This window comes from Schistocerca nitens, chromosome 4 (assembly GCF_023898315.1).
Source record: "Schistocerca nitens isolate TAMUIC-IGC-003100 chromosome 4, iqSchNite1.1, whole genome shotgun sequence".
Classification (NCBI taxonomy): domain Eukaryota; kingdom Metazoa; phylum Arthropoda; class Insecta; order Orthoptera; family Acrididae; genus Schistocerca; species Schistocerca nitens.
In genome coordinates this window covers 879,123,651-879,140,969 of record NC_064617.1, presented here as the reverse complement: position 1 = coordinate 879,140,969, position 17,319 = coordinate 879,123,651, and the positions used below count along the sequence as shown (strand labels likewise).

General features: G+C 39.6%; 1 protein-coding gene across 1 annotated transcript in view; it reads left to right on the top strand.

Moving 5' to 3' along the window:
• The window catches only part of LOC126252639 (probable flavin-containing monoamine oxidase A), a 290,057-nt gene that overhangs the window by 225,156 nt on the left and 47,582 nt on the right, over positions 1–17,319 (top strand). Inside the window, exon 7 of the mRNA XM_049953542.1 lies at positions 771–938. Coding sequence (XP_049809499.1) covers positions 771–938 — 168 coding nt within the window. The remainder of the gene's footprint in view (positions 1–770; positions 939–17,319) is intronic.

Sequence of the window (17,319 nt, the reverse complement as noted above, 5' to 3'; positions counted from 1 at the left end):
TTCACTGTCGCCTCCAACCTCTGTTACATACAATGTGCTTAGCTTCTCACTCTTATTAACTCATGCATTATGTTTTAGTAGTAATCTCTGTCTTGCATATCACCCTGTCTTCTGCCTTTAAGCTCTCAGGTTTTCAAATCTTGTCTGATACAGTCCCCAAAAATCAGTCTTTCCTTCTCATCCATACGGTAAGTCTCCCCTGACTCACGGTTCTGGGTGATTTTCCCAAATCTGCCCCTTTTCCTAGACCTCTCCAGTCATTTTCCTTCACCCTTCTTCCTTCCCCTTCAACCCTTACGCCTGAAGAATGAGCCACTGGCTCTGAAAGCTTGCCACTCACAACAATCTTTATGTGTGTGTTTTGCTGCTGCTTGGTGAGTAGATTTTTTATCTATCCAATTAAAGAATTTTATATAGTTTTTTACGATTAATCACATTATCTGCTTGACTATTGTTTATTTTAATTTATTTATTTATTATTGATTTTATAGTGCTATTATTCACATGCATAAGATGAATACTAAGCAATGGTTCTAGCTTATCAGTTTCACACCTAATTACACATGACAAAATTGCTTTATGAATATATACATGTTTATATCTGTGTTAAAAATGTATTTTTTTTTTTTCCTTTTTGGCTGAAGACTATCACTTCTCCTACTGACCTTAATTCAGTGTGAATTGACCTTAATTCAGTGTGTATTATTGCATTAAAAGTAGAACTTTCTGTTTCAGAACTTAAAAATACTAATGATAATGATAACATGCAGGCTTTTTGGCGTGAGAAAGAATTGTCGGGTGAAGCAGTAAGTGATGGTGGATTAGATCCAGCAGAGTTTCCGATAAGCATGACGTATGACCTGACCACTCCTGGGGGTCATCCAGCAATTGGGGGCCACATAACTGGCAGCCAAATGGACTCCTTTATACTTAGGAGTGTGAGTTTTAAGAAGTACACACATCTTCCACTAGTTTTAAGAAGTATATATGTCTTCCACTAATTTAAAATTAACTACTACAGCATATTTTGATCATTAGCAATGCCACAAAAAAAGTAGTAACTGATAAAAAAAATGATGGTGCTAAATAGTAGATGGTGAAAAAAAGCAATTATTGACTCTATAGAGTCTTGAATCTTCATAATTAACAGATCCTCTGCAGTGAACGACAGATTAAATGCATTAGTTTGGGAGGAGGGGCAGATAAGGAAGTCATTTATTCAATCTTACACTGTATTCTAAGGATATCAAAGTTGTGGAATAAGTCACAAAATGCAATAGAAGAGAGAATTTGTGCTCAAAAACTTCATTGATTTGCCCCTCTGTAAAAATAAAGATGAACAATCACTGCACAGGATACTGACTTTCCTTTTCCCAGAAGTTGCTAACTGTCTTTCAGTTAGATGTCTGAAAAGCTGAAAAGAATTACCTAAAGAGAATACTGGATATGAAATTACAACTGAATTTCTGCCTGTGTTGATATTATCTGTAATCTTGGCAAGATCTTTCATTATTGCAGGGTTCATAAAATTTAGCTCAGAAAGTTGAAATATTATGGCATAATGGTGATCCTCTTCTATAGATTATTTTCACAAAGTCTCAGATCATGCAGTTCCAAACAAATAAAAGTAACCTACTGACTTCATAAATAGATATTAATGGACATGAACTAAATGAAAAACTTTGTGTATAATTTCTTGGTTGCTAGATTGACACCCTCCACCCCCCACCCCCTTGAACTATGGACATTGCCATTGGTGGGGAGGCTTGCGTGCCTCAGCGATACAGATAGCCATACCGTATGTGCAACCACAATGGAGGGGTATCTGTTGAGAGGCCAGACAAACACGTGGTTCCTGAAGAGGGGCAGCAGCCTTTTCAGTAGTTGCACGGGCAACAGTCTGGCGTTCTACATTCTACGGGTTGGATCGTGGAATGTCAGATCCCTTAATCGGGCAGGTAGGTTAGAAAATTTAAAAAGGGAAATGGATAGGTTAAAGTTAGATATAGTGGGAATTAGTGAAGTTCGGTGGCAGGAGGAACAAGACTTTTGGTCAGGTGAATACAGGATTATAATTACAAAATCAAATGGGGGTAATGCAGGAGTAGGTTTAATAATGAGTAACTAAATAGGAGTGCAGGTAAGCTACTACAAACAGCATAGTGAATGCATTATTGTGGCCCAAGATAGACACAAAGCCCACACCTACTACAGTAGTACAAGTTTATATGCCAACTAGCTCTGCAGATGACGAAGAAATTAATGAAATGTATGATGAAATCAAAGAAATTATTCAGATAGAGAAGGGAGACGAAAATTTAATAGTCATAGGTGACTGGAATTCGGTAGTAGGAAAGGGGAGAGAAGGAAACGTAGTAGGTGAATATGGATTGGGGCTAAGAAATGAAAGAGGAAGCCGCTTGGTAGAATTTTGCACAGAACACAGCTTTATCATAGCTAACACTTGGTTCAAGAATCATGAAAGAAGGCTGTATACATGGCAGAAGCCTGGAGATACTGACAGGTTTCAGATAGATTATATAATGGTAAGACAGAGATTTATGAACCAGGTTTTAAATTGTAAGACATTTCCAGGGGCAGATGTGGACTCTGACCACAATCTATTGGTTATGAACTGTAGATTAAAACTGAAGAAACTGCAAAAAAGTGGCAATTGAAGGAGATGGGACCTGGATAAACTGACTAAACGAGAGTTTGTACAGAGTTTCAGGGAGAGCATAAGGGAACAGTTGACAGGAATGGGGGAAAGAAATACAGTAGAAGAAGAATGGGTAGCTTTGAAGGATGAAGTAGTGAAGGCAGTAGAGGATCAAGTAGGAAAATAGATGAGGGCTGGTAGAACTCCATGGGTAACAGAAGAAATATTGAATTTAATTGATGAAAGGAGAAAATATCAAAATGCAGTAAATGAAGCAGGCAAAAAGGAATACAAACGTCGCAAAAATGAGATCGACAGGAAGTGCAAAATGGCTAAGCAGGGATGGCTAAGGGACAAATGTAAGGATGTAGAGGCTTATCTCACTAGGGGTAAGATAGATACAGCCTACAGGAAAATTAAAGAGACCTTTGGAGAAAAGAGAACCACTTGTATGAATATCAAGAGCTCAGATGGAAACCCAGTTCTAAGCAAAGAACGGAAAGCAGAAAGGTGGAAGGAGTATATAGAGGGTCTATACAAGGGCGATGTACTTGAGGACAATATTATGGAAATGGAAGAGTATGTAGATGAAGATGAAATGGGAGATATGATACTGCGTGAAGAGTTTGACAGAGCACTGAAAGACCTGAGTCGAAACAAGGCCCCGGGAGTAGACAACATTCCATTAGAACTACTGATGGCCTTGGGAGAGCCAGTCATGACAAAACTCTACCATCTGGTGAGCAAGATGTATGAGACAGGCGAAATACCCACAGACTTCAAGAAGAATATAATAATTGCAATCCCAAAGAAAGCAGGTGTTGATAGATGTGAAAATTACTGAACAATCACTTTAATAAGCCACAGCTGCAAAATACTAATGCGAATTCTTTACGGACAAATGGAAAAACTAGTGAAGCCGACCTCTGGGAAGATCAGTTTGGATTCTGTAGAAATATTGGAACACGTGAGGCAATACTGACCCTACAACTTATATTAGAAGCTAGATTAAGGTAAGGCAAACCTACGTTTCTAGTATTTGCAGACTTAGAGAAAGATTTTGACAATGTTGACTGGAATACTCTCTTTCAAATTCTAAAGGTGGCAGGGGTAAAATACAGGGAGAGAAAGCCTATTAACAATTTGTCCAGAAACCAGATGGCAGTTATAAGAGTCGAGGGACATGAAAGGGAAGCAGTGGTTGGGAAGGGAGTGAGACAGGGTTGTAGCCTCTCCCTGATGTTATTCAATCTGTATATTGAGCAAGCAGTGAAGGAAACGAAAGAAAAATTTGGAGTAGGTATTAAAATCCATGGAGAGGAAATTAAAACTTTGAGGTTCGCCAATGACATTGTAGTAAATGAGTTTTGCTATTTGGGGAGCAAAATAACTGATGATGGTCAAAGTAGAGAGGATATAAAATGTAGACCGGCAATGGCAAGGAAAGCGTTTCTGAAGAAGAGAAATTTTCTAACATCAAGTATAGATTTCAGTGTCAGGAAGTCACTTCTGAAAGTATTTGTACGGAGTGCAGCCATGTAAGGAAGTGAAACGTGGATGATAAATAGTTTAGACAAAAAGAGAATAGAAGCTTTCGAAATATGGTGCTACAGAAGAATGCTGAAGATTAGATGAGTAGATCACATAACTAATGAGGAGGAAATATTGCCAGCAAAGTCAACCCATCATAAAGGCAAAGAGTGGACACAATCCATATTAATGTTCACTGATAGGTGTCAGATAGTGAAATGAAGTAAAATGGACCAATAACACTGACAATGGTGATAGAAAAGCAGTTGTGAGAAACTAATTCTGTAGGCTGTATTTGAAGGTAGCTAACATTAATGTTGTAATCTATTTGTATTTGCATAGACCACAAATGAACATTACCAAAAAATAAGAATGAAGCCACTAATTAGAGAGAAAAACTAACTGCTGCTTCTTAGATTATAATAAGCTGTTGATCAACTGCTGCTTCTTAGATTACACTAAGCTGTTGAGCAAATGCTGTTTGCATAATATACCCATGACCACTTATGTAATGGTCAAATAATAATAGCCATCTGCATTCTCTAAGAATATAGCCCTGTTTAAGACAAATGTTGTTACTCAATAGGAGTTGTCAGTCTTTCAGATTAGGTCATCCTATCATTTGTGGAGTGGCTCTCACAACATAACCTTCTTTTGAATTTGCAGAGCTACCCCATTTCTTTTCTTATGTCTAACTTGTTAAAGATATTTTCACTGCATTACAGAATCCTACTAACAATATTGTGGTAATGTGAATCAAGGTTCATCGAAACTGACTTTAATGTCTAACCACAAATTCATAGATGGAATGCTCAATTTTTATTTATTTTTTGCATGTGATCATCAAACAGAAGTCTGTCTCAATAACTGAGTGGTAAGTGCAGCTGAATGCTTTGCAAAGGGGCCCAGGTTCGATTCCTGACTGGGTTGGAGATTTTCTCCACTCAGGGACTGGGTATTGTGTTGTCTTCATCATCATCATATCATCCCCATCGACACACAAGTTGCCAAAGTGGTGTCATCTGAAAAGACTTACACCAGGCGACTGGTCTACCCAATGGGAGGCCCCAGGCACACAACATTTCATTTCATCAAACAGAAGGCTTTTGGTAAATGATGTTGTTGTAAGTAAAAGTGTAAGAATGATTACACTTTCAATAAACACAGAGTTATAAAATAGTTGCTGCATTCTATATACAATACACATAATAAAATGTGGTGTAGAAAGTATCAGATGTTGTGAGAGGTGGTAGTACTCATTGAAACAAGAAAAACAAATCAAATAAACATGGGTCTAGGAAAACATATGTTCTGAAATGTGAACACTTGTACATAGGAGTATTTCAATATGATGTCCATTCATAACATTTGTTCATAGGAATGTGATGTCCATCCACGCCAGTGCAACCTTCCATTTTTTGGCATAAGGAACCACATACATTTTAAAGTTGGTCCTGTTATTGTTGTACATGCTGGCCTGCACTGAAGTCACATTCCTGTAGTGTGTGCACATAGTTGACTGGAATGGTCATAGACCAAGTCCTTGAAGAGTCCCCATAATCAGAGAGTTTAGGGATTGTAGTCTGGGGAATGTGGAGGCAAGGTGTGGAGCTTCACCCAAATAATCCAGTGGTCCTGAAAGGTCAGCATCAGATGTTTATGCACATTGCTGCAAAGCTGTGCTTGTACATAATCAAGAATAAACAACTACTTTAGTCTTTACTGCCAAGGCAGCACATCTTCCAGCAAAGTAAACAAGATGTTAATGAGGAAGTCTTGATTTTTATTCCCATTGAATCTCTGTTATAGCATGTATGAATCTATTAATCTAAATCTGCTTGTATACAGACTAACAGAAATGCTTCTGAAGTCCTCTCTTTCCAGCTGCATGGTGATGTTTATCAGCCCACATATGCTAATTATTAAAATTCACAGTACTGCATCTTATCAGTGTCATTTCATCAGCAAATAAGATGTAAACAGTTGATTTGCACCACACTTCTGCAAGAGTCATAGGCAGAAATGCTAACTGTCATTGTGGTGTTATGGGTTTTAGGCCCTGGACATCGTGAAAATGGTGTGGATACATTAATTGTTCATGAAGTCCATCCCAGACAAGAAGATGATTCATGCCTTCCAGTGCTGCCCATTGTTGCCCACTGGGTCCAGGATTTTTGTCCACTAAATGTGGCACATGCTGCTCCATGTCCAAGTAGTGTAATTTTATCTTTCTGGTCTCTTGAAGAGCAGTACTTAGGGTCCTGAAGTATATCTTTAGATTCTTCTCTTTAATGCTGATTCATGAAACCTTATAAGTAGGTTTTTGTGTGACAATTAGCGTCTGCCTCCAAATGTTTACCAATTCAGATTTTTCAGGATTTCTGTAACTCTCTCCCATGATTCAGACAGACCTGTGAACATTAATGCTTCTCTTCTTTGTATACATTCAATATCTCCTGCATTCCTATTTGGTATGAATCCCAAATACTTGAGCAACATTCTAAGGCATGATGCACAAGTGTTTTTGAAGCACTCTCCTATGTGGACTGATGCATTTTCCCAGTATCCTGCCAATGAATCGGAGTACGGCACCTGCTTTGCCTGAGACTGAGCCTATGTGATTATTCCATTTCATATGCCCACAAATGGGTTATCCAGGTATTTGAATGACTTGACTGATTCCAGTTGTGACTACTACTTTGCTTTTTTTTTTTTTTTTAGTGCACAATTTGACATTTTGTGGATTGAAAGCAAGTTGCCATTCTCTGCACCACTTTGTAATCTTATCAAGAACTGATTAGATATACATGCAGATTTTTTTTCCAGATAATACTTCAGTACAGATAACTGTATCACCTATTAATAATGTGCTTCCAGGTGTTCTGCCAAGTTGTCATTTCCATTTTCTGCACAATATTTCGACAACCAACCCTGCTGTCATTTTAAGGTGCCATGAGAATTGCTGTTTTATATAAAATCTTTGCCTGGACTCCAACCAGACTGGGAACTATTTTTGGTCTCACACTGCCATTTATAGCTGAGTTTAGTTCCAGATGTCCATTATGCCCTTTGATGGTCTTTTATTTTTCAGAGCTTGCACTGAATTTCTGTGAAATGCCAATTCTCTCAGCATTTTCCACCTCTGACAGATGTGATGGTCAGTGAAATGGTAATAAATTGAGCGCCAGACCCAAGCAGCGAGGGACCTGGAATAGTTGCAATCCAAATCAAGAGTGCCTGAGAAACAGGATGAGACTGAGACAGGGAAAGAGAAGCCAAAAATCAATCGCTGGCCATTGCATCCACCACAGCTGACAAATGCTGAAAGAATTTGCATTTCATAGAATGTCAGTGCAGGCTCTGAAAAACAAAATAGCATCAAAGGACATAGAGAGCATTGGGAATCAAACACAGCTATCAATGGCTTTGTGAGACCAGTAATAGTTCACAGTCTGGTTGGAGTCCAGACTGAGAACACATAACAACAAAACTTGCAACACCTGAAAAAGACAGCTGGGTCAGTTGTCAAAACATTGTACAGAAAATAGAAACGACAACTGCATCCATGCTACCAACAAATCCTCAATACCCATTGGTATGGTACCAAGTCAAAAGGTTTTCGAAAGTCAAGAAATAATATGTCTACCTGATTCCTTTGACCTTTGGCTTTCTTGATCTCATGTGAGAAAAATGGGAGTTCGTCTTGCAGAACCATTGTTTACAACATACTTGCCATCTGGCAGGGGACAGGCCATTCTGTTTGAAATATTTCATTATGTTACAGCTCAGAATATGCTCTAGTACTCTACAAAAAGTGGATGTCAATGAGAGTGAACAGCAGTTTTGTGGGTCATTTCTGCTGCCCTTCTTTTAGATGGGTGTGACCCATGCCGTCTTCCAATAGGCACAGTTTTTTCTTTAAGAGATGTACAGTACATTATGGTTAAAATGAAGGCTAAGTTTGAGACAATCTGCTGAGTGGCAAAACCATGAAAAATTTTTTATGCTTGAATTGTCTTCCTTTTAAATATATTCATTATTACTATTATACTGTTCCATACACTGGAAATAATTAGCCACAGGATTAAATAACCATGTACACTCTTTGACATAAAACTCGACCGGCGGCCGGCCGCTTCAGAGGCTAAGTCCGCGCCGATCGCGACATGGGACAAAAAAACTGGCCAACTCGCTAATTCTCTAAGTCCGGTTATCTGCACAATCTGGCAACACTGTAGACTGTGGCACTTCCTGGAGGAAAACTTGTCCCATGATAGAGAAACTCTAGGCTGATTACGCCTGTGGTCTAGCGGCAGCGTGCGTTATTTCTGTTCATAATGTCAGTGGATCGAGAGCAGCTGGCATAAAATATTTTTATAGCCTCTTCTGTCTGAATGCTGAAGACGTGAATGTAATGGTAGTGCAGATTCAATCTATTTCGCTTTGTGACACACCGATATCAAAATTGTATCCAGTAACGATTTTGCGGCAGATTTCCTGCAGACTGTCCTCCTCTGGACGCCGTATGCGGCAAAGCTCTGTGATCCATTTGCTGGCTACTGGCAGCGGCCGTGGCGACAGCAGCAGCGCTGCACTCCCCCGTTCTTTATCGAAAGCGCCTGCTACCGCTCATCGCTTTTGATGATTTAAAACGCTTTATTATTAAATGTTGCTCCACAGAAAATTTCTACAATTTCCATTCACGCTCAAAAGCAACGGAGACAGACGCCCTGATTAGTAGGCGGGTATTATATTACATTAATCGGCAAGAGCTGAGTATGGCCCGAAATTAATTTTATAGACTGGGACGAAATTAAACCACCTCACTACATTCGATGAATTTATAAATGCTTCATACCTCGTTTCTTTTCCTTTCAAACTCAATTATTTGTGCAACTTTTGGTCAATGTTTGGATGTTTTCGTCAAGCCAGAGTGAGCGTCTATGGTGTAAAGTGTATTACAGTTCTTGTTTCATTCCTTATGGTAAGTCTATGTGATAAACTGTGCGAATACCTTGCAATGCATGCTCTGTAGCAGTGCAGGAACACTGCACATTTGGAGTTCCATGTATGGGTTCATGAAGTATTTATTGTTGATCGGAAGTGATAGTTAAGGTCATCAGATTTAAACCAGAAAAATTTGTCGTTTTGAAGGTTTCAGAGAACGTAAAGGAATTGCTAATGCCGGTGTTAGAAAACGTCTACAGTTAAATGCTATTGCAAAAATTTAGAAGAAGGGAACTATATTAATGAACATGTGCACTTCATAAACAACCGTCTGACATGTTAGACCTATATGACGAACAAAGCTCAAATTTATATCGTTGACAGTCGGTTTGAATCTTTTCAGGGTCTATTTTACAGTGAAGCACCTTGGAATTTGCAAAGCAGAAATCCGTGATATTAACTTAATTTACTAAGTTGAAATCGGACGAAGATTGATGTTTAAAGGCATTCTTCAGATTTCGCATAAGAAATTTTTACTAGCAGTTTGCAACTCCATTAATTAAAATGGAAAATAAAAGGTTGTAGTCAGCGGCTTCTACCGTGATTCGAACTGCTATGTCTTATAGTACAAGCACTGCAACGCACAAGGGAACCTCTGAGCTAACGACACACTGGCGGCCAGAGGCGGAATATAGTCACTGCGATGTTGCCTGAGCCTCAAAACGCAACCTTAAACACACGAACAGAGGAGGTGGAGATTACTGTTTTAACGTCCCGTCGACAACGATGTCATTAGAGATGGAGCACAAGCTCGGATTAGGGAAGGATGGGGAAGGAAATCGGCCGTGCCCTTCCTAAGGAACCATCCCGGCATTTGCCTGAAGCGATTTAGGGAAATCATTGAAAACCTAAATCAGGATGGCCGGGCGCGGGATTGCACTGTCGTCCTCCCGAATACACACACAAACGGGTGTTACTTATGTGAAGAACGCCGTTCTTGGAGTCCAGAAATTAAATATACTTTCTAATTGTGTCATCTTGCAATGGATTATATCATACGAGTCTTCGGTGTGGAAAACGAATGTCAAGTGAATTTAGCGAGGTAACGCCGACCTACACCCGGAAGTAAATGCACTATCAGAGTGTTAACAAATACTTCCTATGACGCTGCCATTTCTAGGCTCTCTGACGAGGCAGCTCTTCAGCGAAATGCTTGCTGTGATTCTCCGATACGGTTCTTCAGAGTGGAGACGCGCGCGCACGTTTGGTTTTTATGCGGCGTTCTCCCCTGATGGTTTCTGACGTCGCCTTGTGGGCTATGTATACATATGAGACATACAATTATCATTAATCCAGAATCATACAAGTTTCAGCTTCCGGCGTGGAAGAAGGCTGTTGACGCCGACATTATATCATTTCAACGTAGGGAAAGCAAAACGGATCATTCAATGTTTCTCATTCAACATAAAGCATGTGAGATAATTTTCCGTAACGTTCATAATCATCTAAAAATACAAACGAAGTAAAAATACACCGGAAGCTTATTCGAATTGAATATAACGCTTTGCACCTCGATGTCGAATTTGTCCACTTGCAATCTTTTGCAGCATACACATAGAATGTCATGATTACCACGAGAATGAAGAAATATGTTGGTAAGGATGGAAGCAAGAAGAGACGCAGTCAACAAATATTCTATTCCTCATGGCATTCATTTCATTTGACACGTAAGAAGAGGTAAAGCGGGAATTTACTTTCGTTAACACGAAAGATATGCCGCACATATTGATAACGAGGAAGTCTGCGTCTTCATACGTTTCCTCCTTGAAATCTGTATGCTCTATTATATACTAAGTAGCCCGATCATTGTTTCAGTAATGTTACCCTCTTGTTTGACCCCGTAACGATGAACAGATTCCAAATGCATGTCTCCCTTCCTGGGTTGTTTTCTGTGTTTTATTGCTTGGAATTCCTGAAGCAGACCACTGTGCATTCCCCCCTCGTGGGTTAGGTCTCAAAACTAAACCGCTTTGTATCCAATGGCATAATTTATTCAGACAGCATCAGCATAAGACTATCAAACAAAGCCTTCCATTTACAGTTGCAGCACTCTAACCAGCACTGACCAAAGTGTAATCCACGGTCATGGTCCTAAATTACCAGCTGTCTGCTACTGTGGCAAAGTCCGTACTACACTTTCGATTCCGCAGCACCATTTTATCTGGTAACACTGTGTAGTTGCACAGTTGTGCTACCAGGTCTGTCCTCACACTGTCAACTTTATGTATCTCACTTCTCCTGTAGCGTAGATCACGAGGAGCCGAAGTAAATGAGTGTATTCTGCATGACGTAACATTCAGTATTCCCTTCTTTCATAGCCACTCTTCATGTGCATCGATACCAAATAGGAATGCGAAAACTCTTGCGAGTGAGAGAATGACAATAACAATCGTAACAAGAACAAGCAAATAATGAATGATGTTTATTCCAATGCAGAACGAGAATGGCTTTAAATATAAAAATCTGTATCTATATCTATATCCATATCTATTGATCTTTGAGTTGGCACAATGCAAATATATTCTTAGCATTTAGTTACTGAATTTAGTTCTGGATGTTTGCAGAGAAAAGGAAAAGTCGGTACTTCTCGCTAGTGTAATATAATGTGAACCAGCAACTACCCTTTCCTTAGAACACGACTCAAGCAGGTCCTCAAGTAGGTAGCAAGGCACTGCTGCATTCTGTTCCCTGACATTGCTCTGATGACGGTTAATGCAGATAGTTCCGATTATGAAATACAAAACGTATTGCAGGTTAGTTCCTAGGATAGTAACATTAAATTTGCATTGTAGACGGCACATGAACGTGACGACTATCCATATTACTCATCAATATAAAAAGACAATATTTTGGGAATTTAGCAGGATTACTCAAAATGAATTCTGAAATTGGGTGACTGACTGCACAGGTGCTAAACGTCGTCAAGAGTATACGATGTCCTAATCGCATTAGGAATATGAAGATCGTCTTCGACAGCTCGCAACTTTCACATTGCTATCTCCACCCTACTCCAGACAGCCCTCGGTGGAGTTGCACTACGTTGCCGATGTTATGGAAGGCCTTCAAACCGACAACAGAGCACATATTGAAAAATACAAGCGAATTCTCTTGCAGCGTAAGCTTATTGTAACTAATCTAAAAATTATTGGAGAGGAACATTGTCCTATTCAAAAAAAGTAAAATGTTACACACTGTTGACGTCAAACGGACATTATCTATGTCCTTTCTTGTGTCCTACTCATCTATAATATCAAGTGTACTATGAAAATGATTATATATAATGGATGATAGGGTAATGCATTGATATCAGATGGTGGGGGCCGGCCGGTGTGGCCGTGCGGTTCTAGGCGCTTCAGTCTGGAACCGCGTGACCGCTACGGTCACAGGTTCGAATCCTGCCTCGGGCATGGATGTGAGTGATGTCCTTAGGTTAGTTAGGTTTAAGTAGTTCTAAGTGCTAGGGGACTGATGACCTTAGAAGTTAAGTCCCATAGTGCTCAGAGCCATTTGAACCATTTGAACTATTTAACACAAAATGACATTAAAAATTAAAGTTATTCACGAGCAGCTAGTTGAGAATATGTATGAACATTAAATGACACGACGAACTGAAATAATATGACGAAGAGTTCAGCGCTCACTGGGAATAGAGCCCCACACATATCGTTGTTGACTACACACAAAGAGACGTCAGCTACCGAATTTTTCTCCACCAGCTGCTCAGAATAGCATCTTGAACTTACAGTCATCTCGCAAATAGTTCTGTGTCTCACTGGGAGTTAAAAACGTCAGATATCGTTAGTGTTGACAACGAATGAAAATACATTAAAAATCAAAATTATTATCCACCAGCAGATAGGTGTTCTCATGATAGAGCTTGATAATACATAATTAAATCTTTAGTGCCGGGCCAGGATTCGATCCCATTCACGCGTAATATGTGAAGGTGTTGAGGAATCTGCAGTTTTGAACAAACAACAAATTGTAGCCGAGCTGTATTGCCACGAAGGGATCAAATTCCCCGTTAAGGGCGGTCTGAGTTGCATTCCCAGTTTAGAACCAATTTTATCGACATACAGAAGCTCAAATAAAAGATGGAATAAGTGTCCTGTGACCATACATAGCGTTTGTGTTGTCACTTGAAATAAACAACTAGTATAAGAAAGGTTACTGGTGATAGAGTTTCTACATGTCGCCACTCCAGACTTTATTGTGGTTCAACCTACCGTCTACTTGGTAATGAAGGAATATCATCATTAATGTGAATTTTCAGACCACGCAACCATTATATCTCCTTCACTTGGTGTAGCCAGGAGAGAATGGAATCTGTCTCTCCCTATCTAAAATCATTGACGGAAGTGGGAATCGAACCCTGACCATAGGTATAACAACCTACCATCCGTCCAACAGACCACGAAATCCTCTTCTCTGTGAGTCATTTTTCTATCGTAACGCAGTTGCGCCACACTGGATGAGAATTCTGACACACAGGCTCCCTGTAGTAATTTGCAGCATGTTCAGTAAATTCATTTACTTGGTTGACCGAATCACCATGAACTAGCTGCCTCGGCTACCCAGTGCATACATTCGACTATTTTGTAATCACAGAAATAAAATCACGTAACTGCCACCTACACACAACTGCCAACAGTGTAGGATGCATAAGTTTAAATAGGAAGTGTTCCTTTCCACTTGAGCTATTCTATTGCGCTATCTGTTACTAGAAAACGTCGTTCAGTCCAGAAGAAAAGCTGTAACTGTTTGTCTCTCAGAAGTCAAGACCTGGCCATATGCATAATCTCACAGTGCTGTGGAATCCAAATGTTCTGGAGGAATAGTTGCCGAGCTCTGGAGCTGCTGTAGCTACGTGTCAGCTTGTAGCATAGATAAGATGTCGCGAGTTCGAATACATTCAGTGCTACATTTTTTAAAATGCAATTCTGCTCTCTGCTGAAGGTATCAATCTAATGGAACTTTGAACATAATTCCCTTCACTTCTCAACCCAAAGTAGTCGCATGTGGAAAAAGGGCTAACTACTGTGACATTTTGTTCTATTCAGGTTTAATAGACAGCAGGCAGCAGATGCATCTCGAAGATGTGCAGGGAGAGCACATCGTGCCATAATATGTCAGAAAAGTATTTCCTACATTAGCCGTCGTGTGGTAGTGATATTTTATTCTTCTTCAAACTTTGTTTGACAGCTTTAACTCAGAACAAGTTTTCTACATGCATGTAATCAATAAACTGCATGTGCATTGTCAGTCTGTCATAGGTAACATCAGAGAATTCGCATATATCGTTGATGATTAATTTCTCTCTCATGTTTACTATTGTTTTAACAACACTAAAGGAAACCTTACGAAAATTGTGCACTGTATTATAAGAAATGAAATAAAACTAACCATGATAACCTTACGACGAAAGTATCTGTACACAAGCATGCCTCTATCGACACGAATTAGTAAAATACTACTCACTTAGATTTTGATTGGGTCTGTGTTTAATTGGTATGCTGTGTCATACTCAAGAGGTATGCAAATGTGGCATTTCATAAATATAGTTACGTATTCCTAGAAACCCAAAATTCGCTTGGCAGCAGCGGAAAGAGGCCTTACCTGTTGTGCAGCATTGTAAGTTTTTCAACATTGCACTATGAGCTGAAAGCATTTTCTTGCGATTTCCTTATTGATGTTTGATCTGACTGCTTGTAGCTCTTTCACAGAAGGGATTAAAAACGTTACAGTCAGTGAGACTGGAACTGCGAACCGTAACAGACGCTTTTTCACAGGTCAGCACGTTACCACAGAGCTGGCGAGGAGGTATGGGTCTTTGCTTCCTATTACGAGGGCAATAGTAACTAGAACTCGTAAACCGCTATTTGAAGGTCGAGATTAGTTGCGGTTTCCACCTGCAACGACTTTCCTGGGCTGAAAACCGTAAATTTTCAATCTTTTGTTACCCTTCAAGCGATAGTAACTCAGATTATTCAATGGAAATGACAGGTAAAATCAAGTGAACTTTGAGGCTTAATTCCGTGCACACCAGGAAGTAACTCGTCGATCACAGAGTTGCCAAACATACGTTGCCTTGTTGCCAAATCTCAGTTACAGTACCAGCAGGAAGAAGACGAACCGATGTGATCCTACAGCGGTCTGGGAAGTGACCATAGCTGGTGTCTCCGAGTCGCGGCTGCTACGGCCTGGAATACGTAATGCGTCTGATTCGCTTTCTGTAACTAGGTTTAGGGACTGGAGCGTAGTTACTAATAATACTCAGAACTGACTGCAAACTGAGCATCAGAAATCAGTAACTCTCATTGTTGTTTTTATATTTCTTTCGTAAGTGTACTCAAAACTAAGAAAGTCATTCACAGGCGTTTTCGTGCCTCGCCTATAGTCGAGCACAACATACAAATAAAAATAAAAAAGAATGTGTGTGTGTGTGTGTGTGAGAGAGAGAGAGAGAGAGAGAGAGATAAATAAAAAGCAATGAGAGAGAGTGTAAAAAATTGTTGTAAAGAAATTGAATCATGGTATTTAAAGAAATCTTTCATTAAGACACGTTCCACATCATTACGAAATGTCGTATTCATGATCTATGGAACAAGAGTTAATCTAATGTAATCTAATCTAATCTAATCACATCATATTGATGATTAGCCATGAAGAGTCATGAATTACCGAAATTTTGGCCCATACCAGTAACCAAATCTAAACTTGAAAATAAAAGACGACAATTTTTGTAATAAACCATAACTCCTATCAAGACCCTTTCGTCCCTGTTATCTAACCACGAAAGATGTCTGATATACCTCCATTCTGAAGTAACAAAGTGTGCATGCATTTAAAGATGAAGTGCATGATGTGAAGTTCTGTGACGGAGATACGAACCCAACACGAATCCGATTGTTAACTACGAAAAATCAAATGTTACGTATCGGTTTTTCTTACGAGCCGCTAGGTGTCTGAATCTAAAATAAGGATACAAACTTTTGTGCCTAAGCGACAATCGAACTGCACACCTACCGTGCATCCACGAATATAGCTTAAGTATCAGTTGCTTACTCATGAACAGTAAGATGTGTGCGTGTTTGACCAGAAATAACGACACCTGTTGCGATTGTTGGAAACACATGAACAGACATTGAAATTGCGCGTTAATTTTCACTAGCAGGTGGGTGTGCACTTGATAAAGCTAGAAATGAAATTATGAATATTTTTGTACTGGATCAGGTTTCAGACCCACATACTTACCTTTGGAGGAGACCTAGAGAAGATTGCAGTCTTGGGAAAAGGAACGAAATGACTGAACTATACTGTTCCGAGAGATTCAGATCCTCGAAAGAGGAGATACGAATTCGAATCATAGTCCAGCATCAAATTTTTCAACGTCTTTAGTTCAATCAAGTACAAGTAAAATAAGAGCCCTGTCCCTTTAAATGGCTATCGGTTCATCAAATAAAATAAAATTTTCTAATGTAAGTAAGCTTACTGGCGACTGTATTTCTGTTTACCATGACTTCCGCTGTGTCATTTCCCAACGTAAACCGGCTCTGCCCAGTTGGTAATGAAGGAACGTGATGTTTAATGCGGATTCAGGATTATAACGTCTTTCTCTTGAGGTTACCAGAGGTAAAATAAATCTGTTTGTGCCTCTTAAAAGTAAATGCCTGAACCCACGCATTGCACCTGTGATAGCTCGTTCCACCATACCATTGTGGCCACATTGCCCAGCCCCAAAGTGTGCTGTAACGGATGATGTGCTTAGCTTACAAAATTAGTCACGGTGGAAAAAATGCGAGTCTATTAAATGGTCAAGTAGAAGCAAGCTTCTGACGCAGAGATTATGCTATTCTCATGTCAGCAGGATGTAAAGACTCTTCTAGGCATCATAGGCTGGATGTGAAGCCATTTTGATTTTTCACAAATTCAGCAAATTTCTTAGTTCGAGAAAATCCACTGTGAAGTGTGAAGTTGCCGGATAATTCGATTATTACTGTTATTATTACTATCATTTTATTCATACCGCTGCTGGAACACGACTGTAGTCTTCAGGTAAAACGCGAGACCAGCTAATATGACGTCTGGCGACCGAAAGCACATATCGACAAAATTTTTATCGC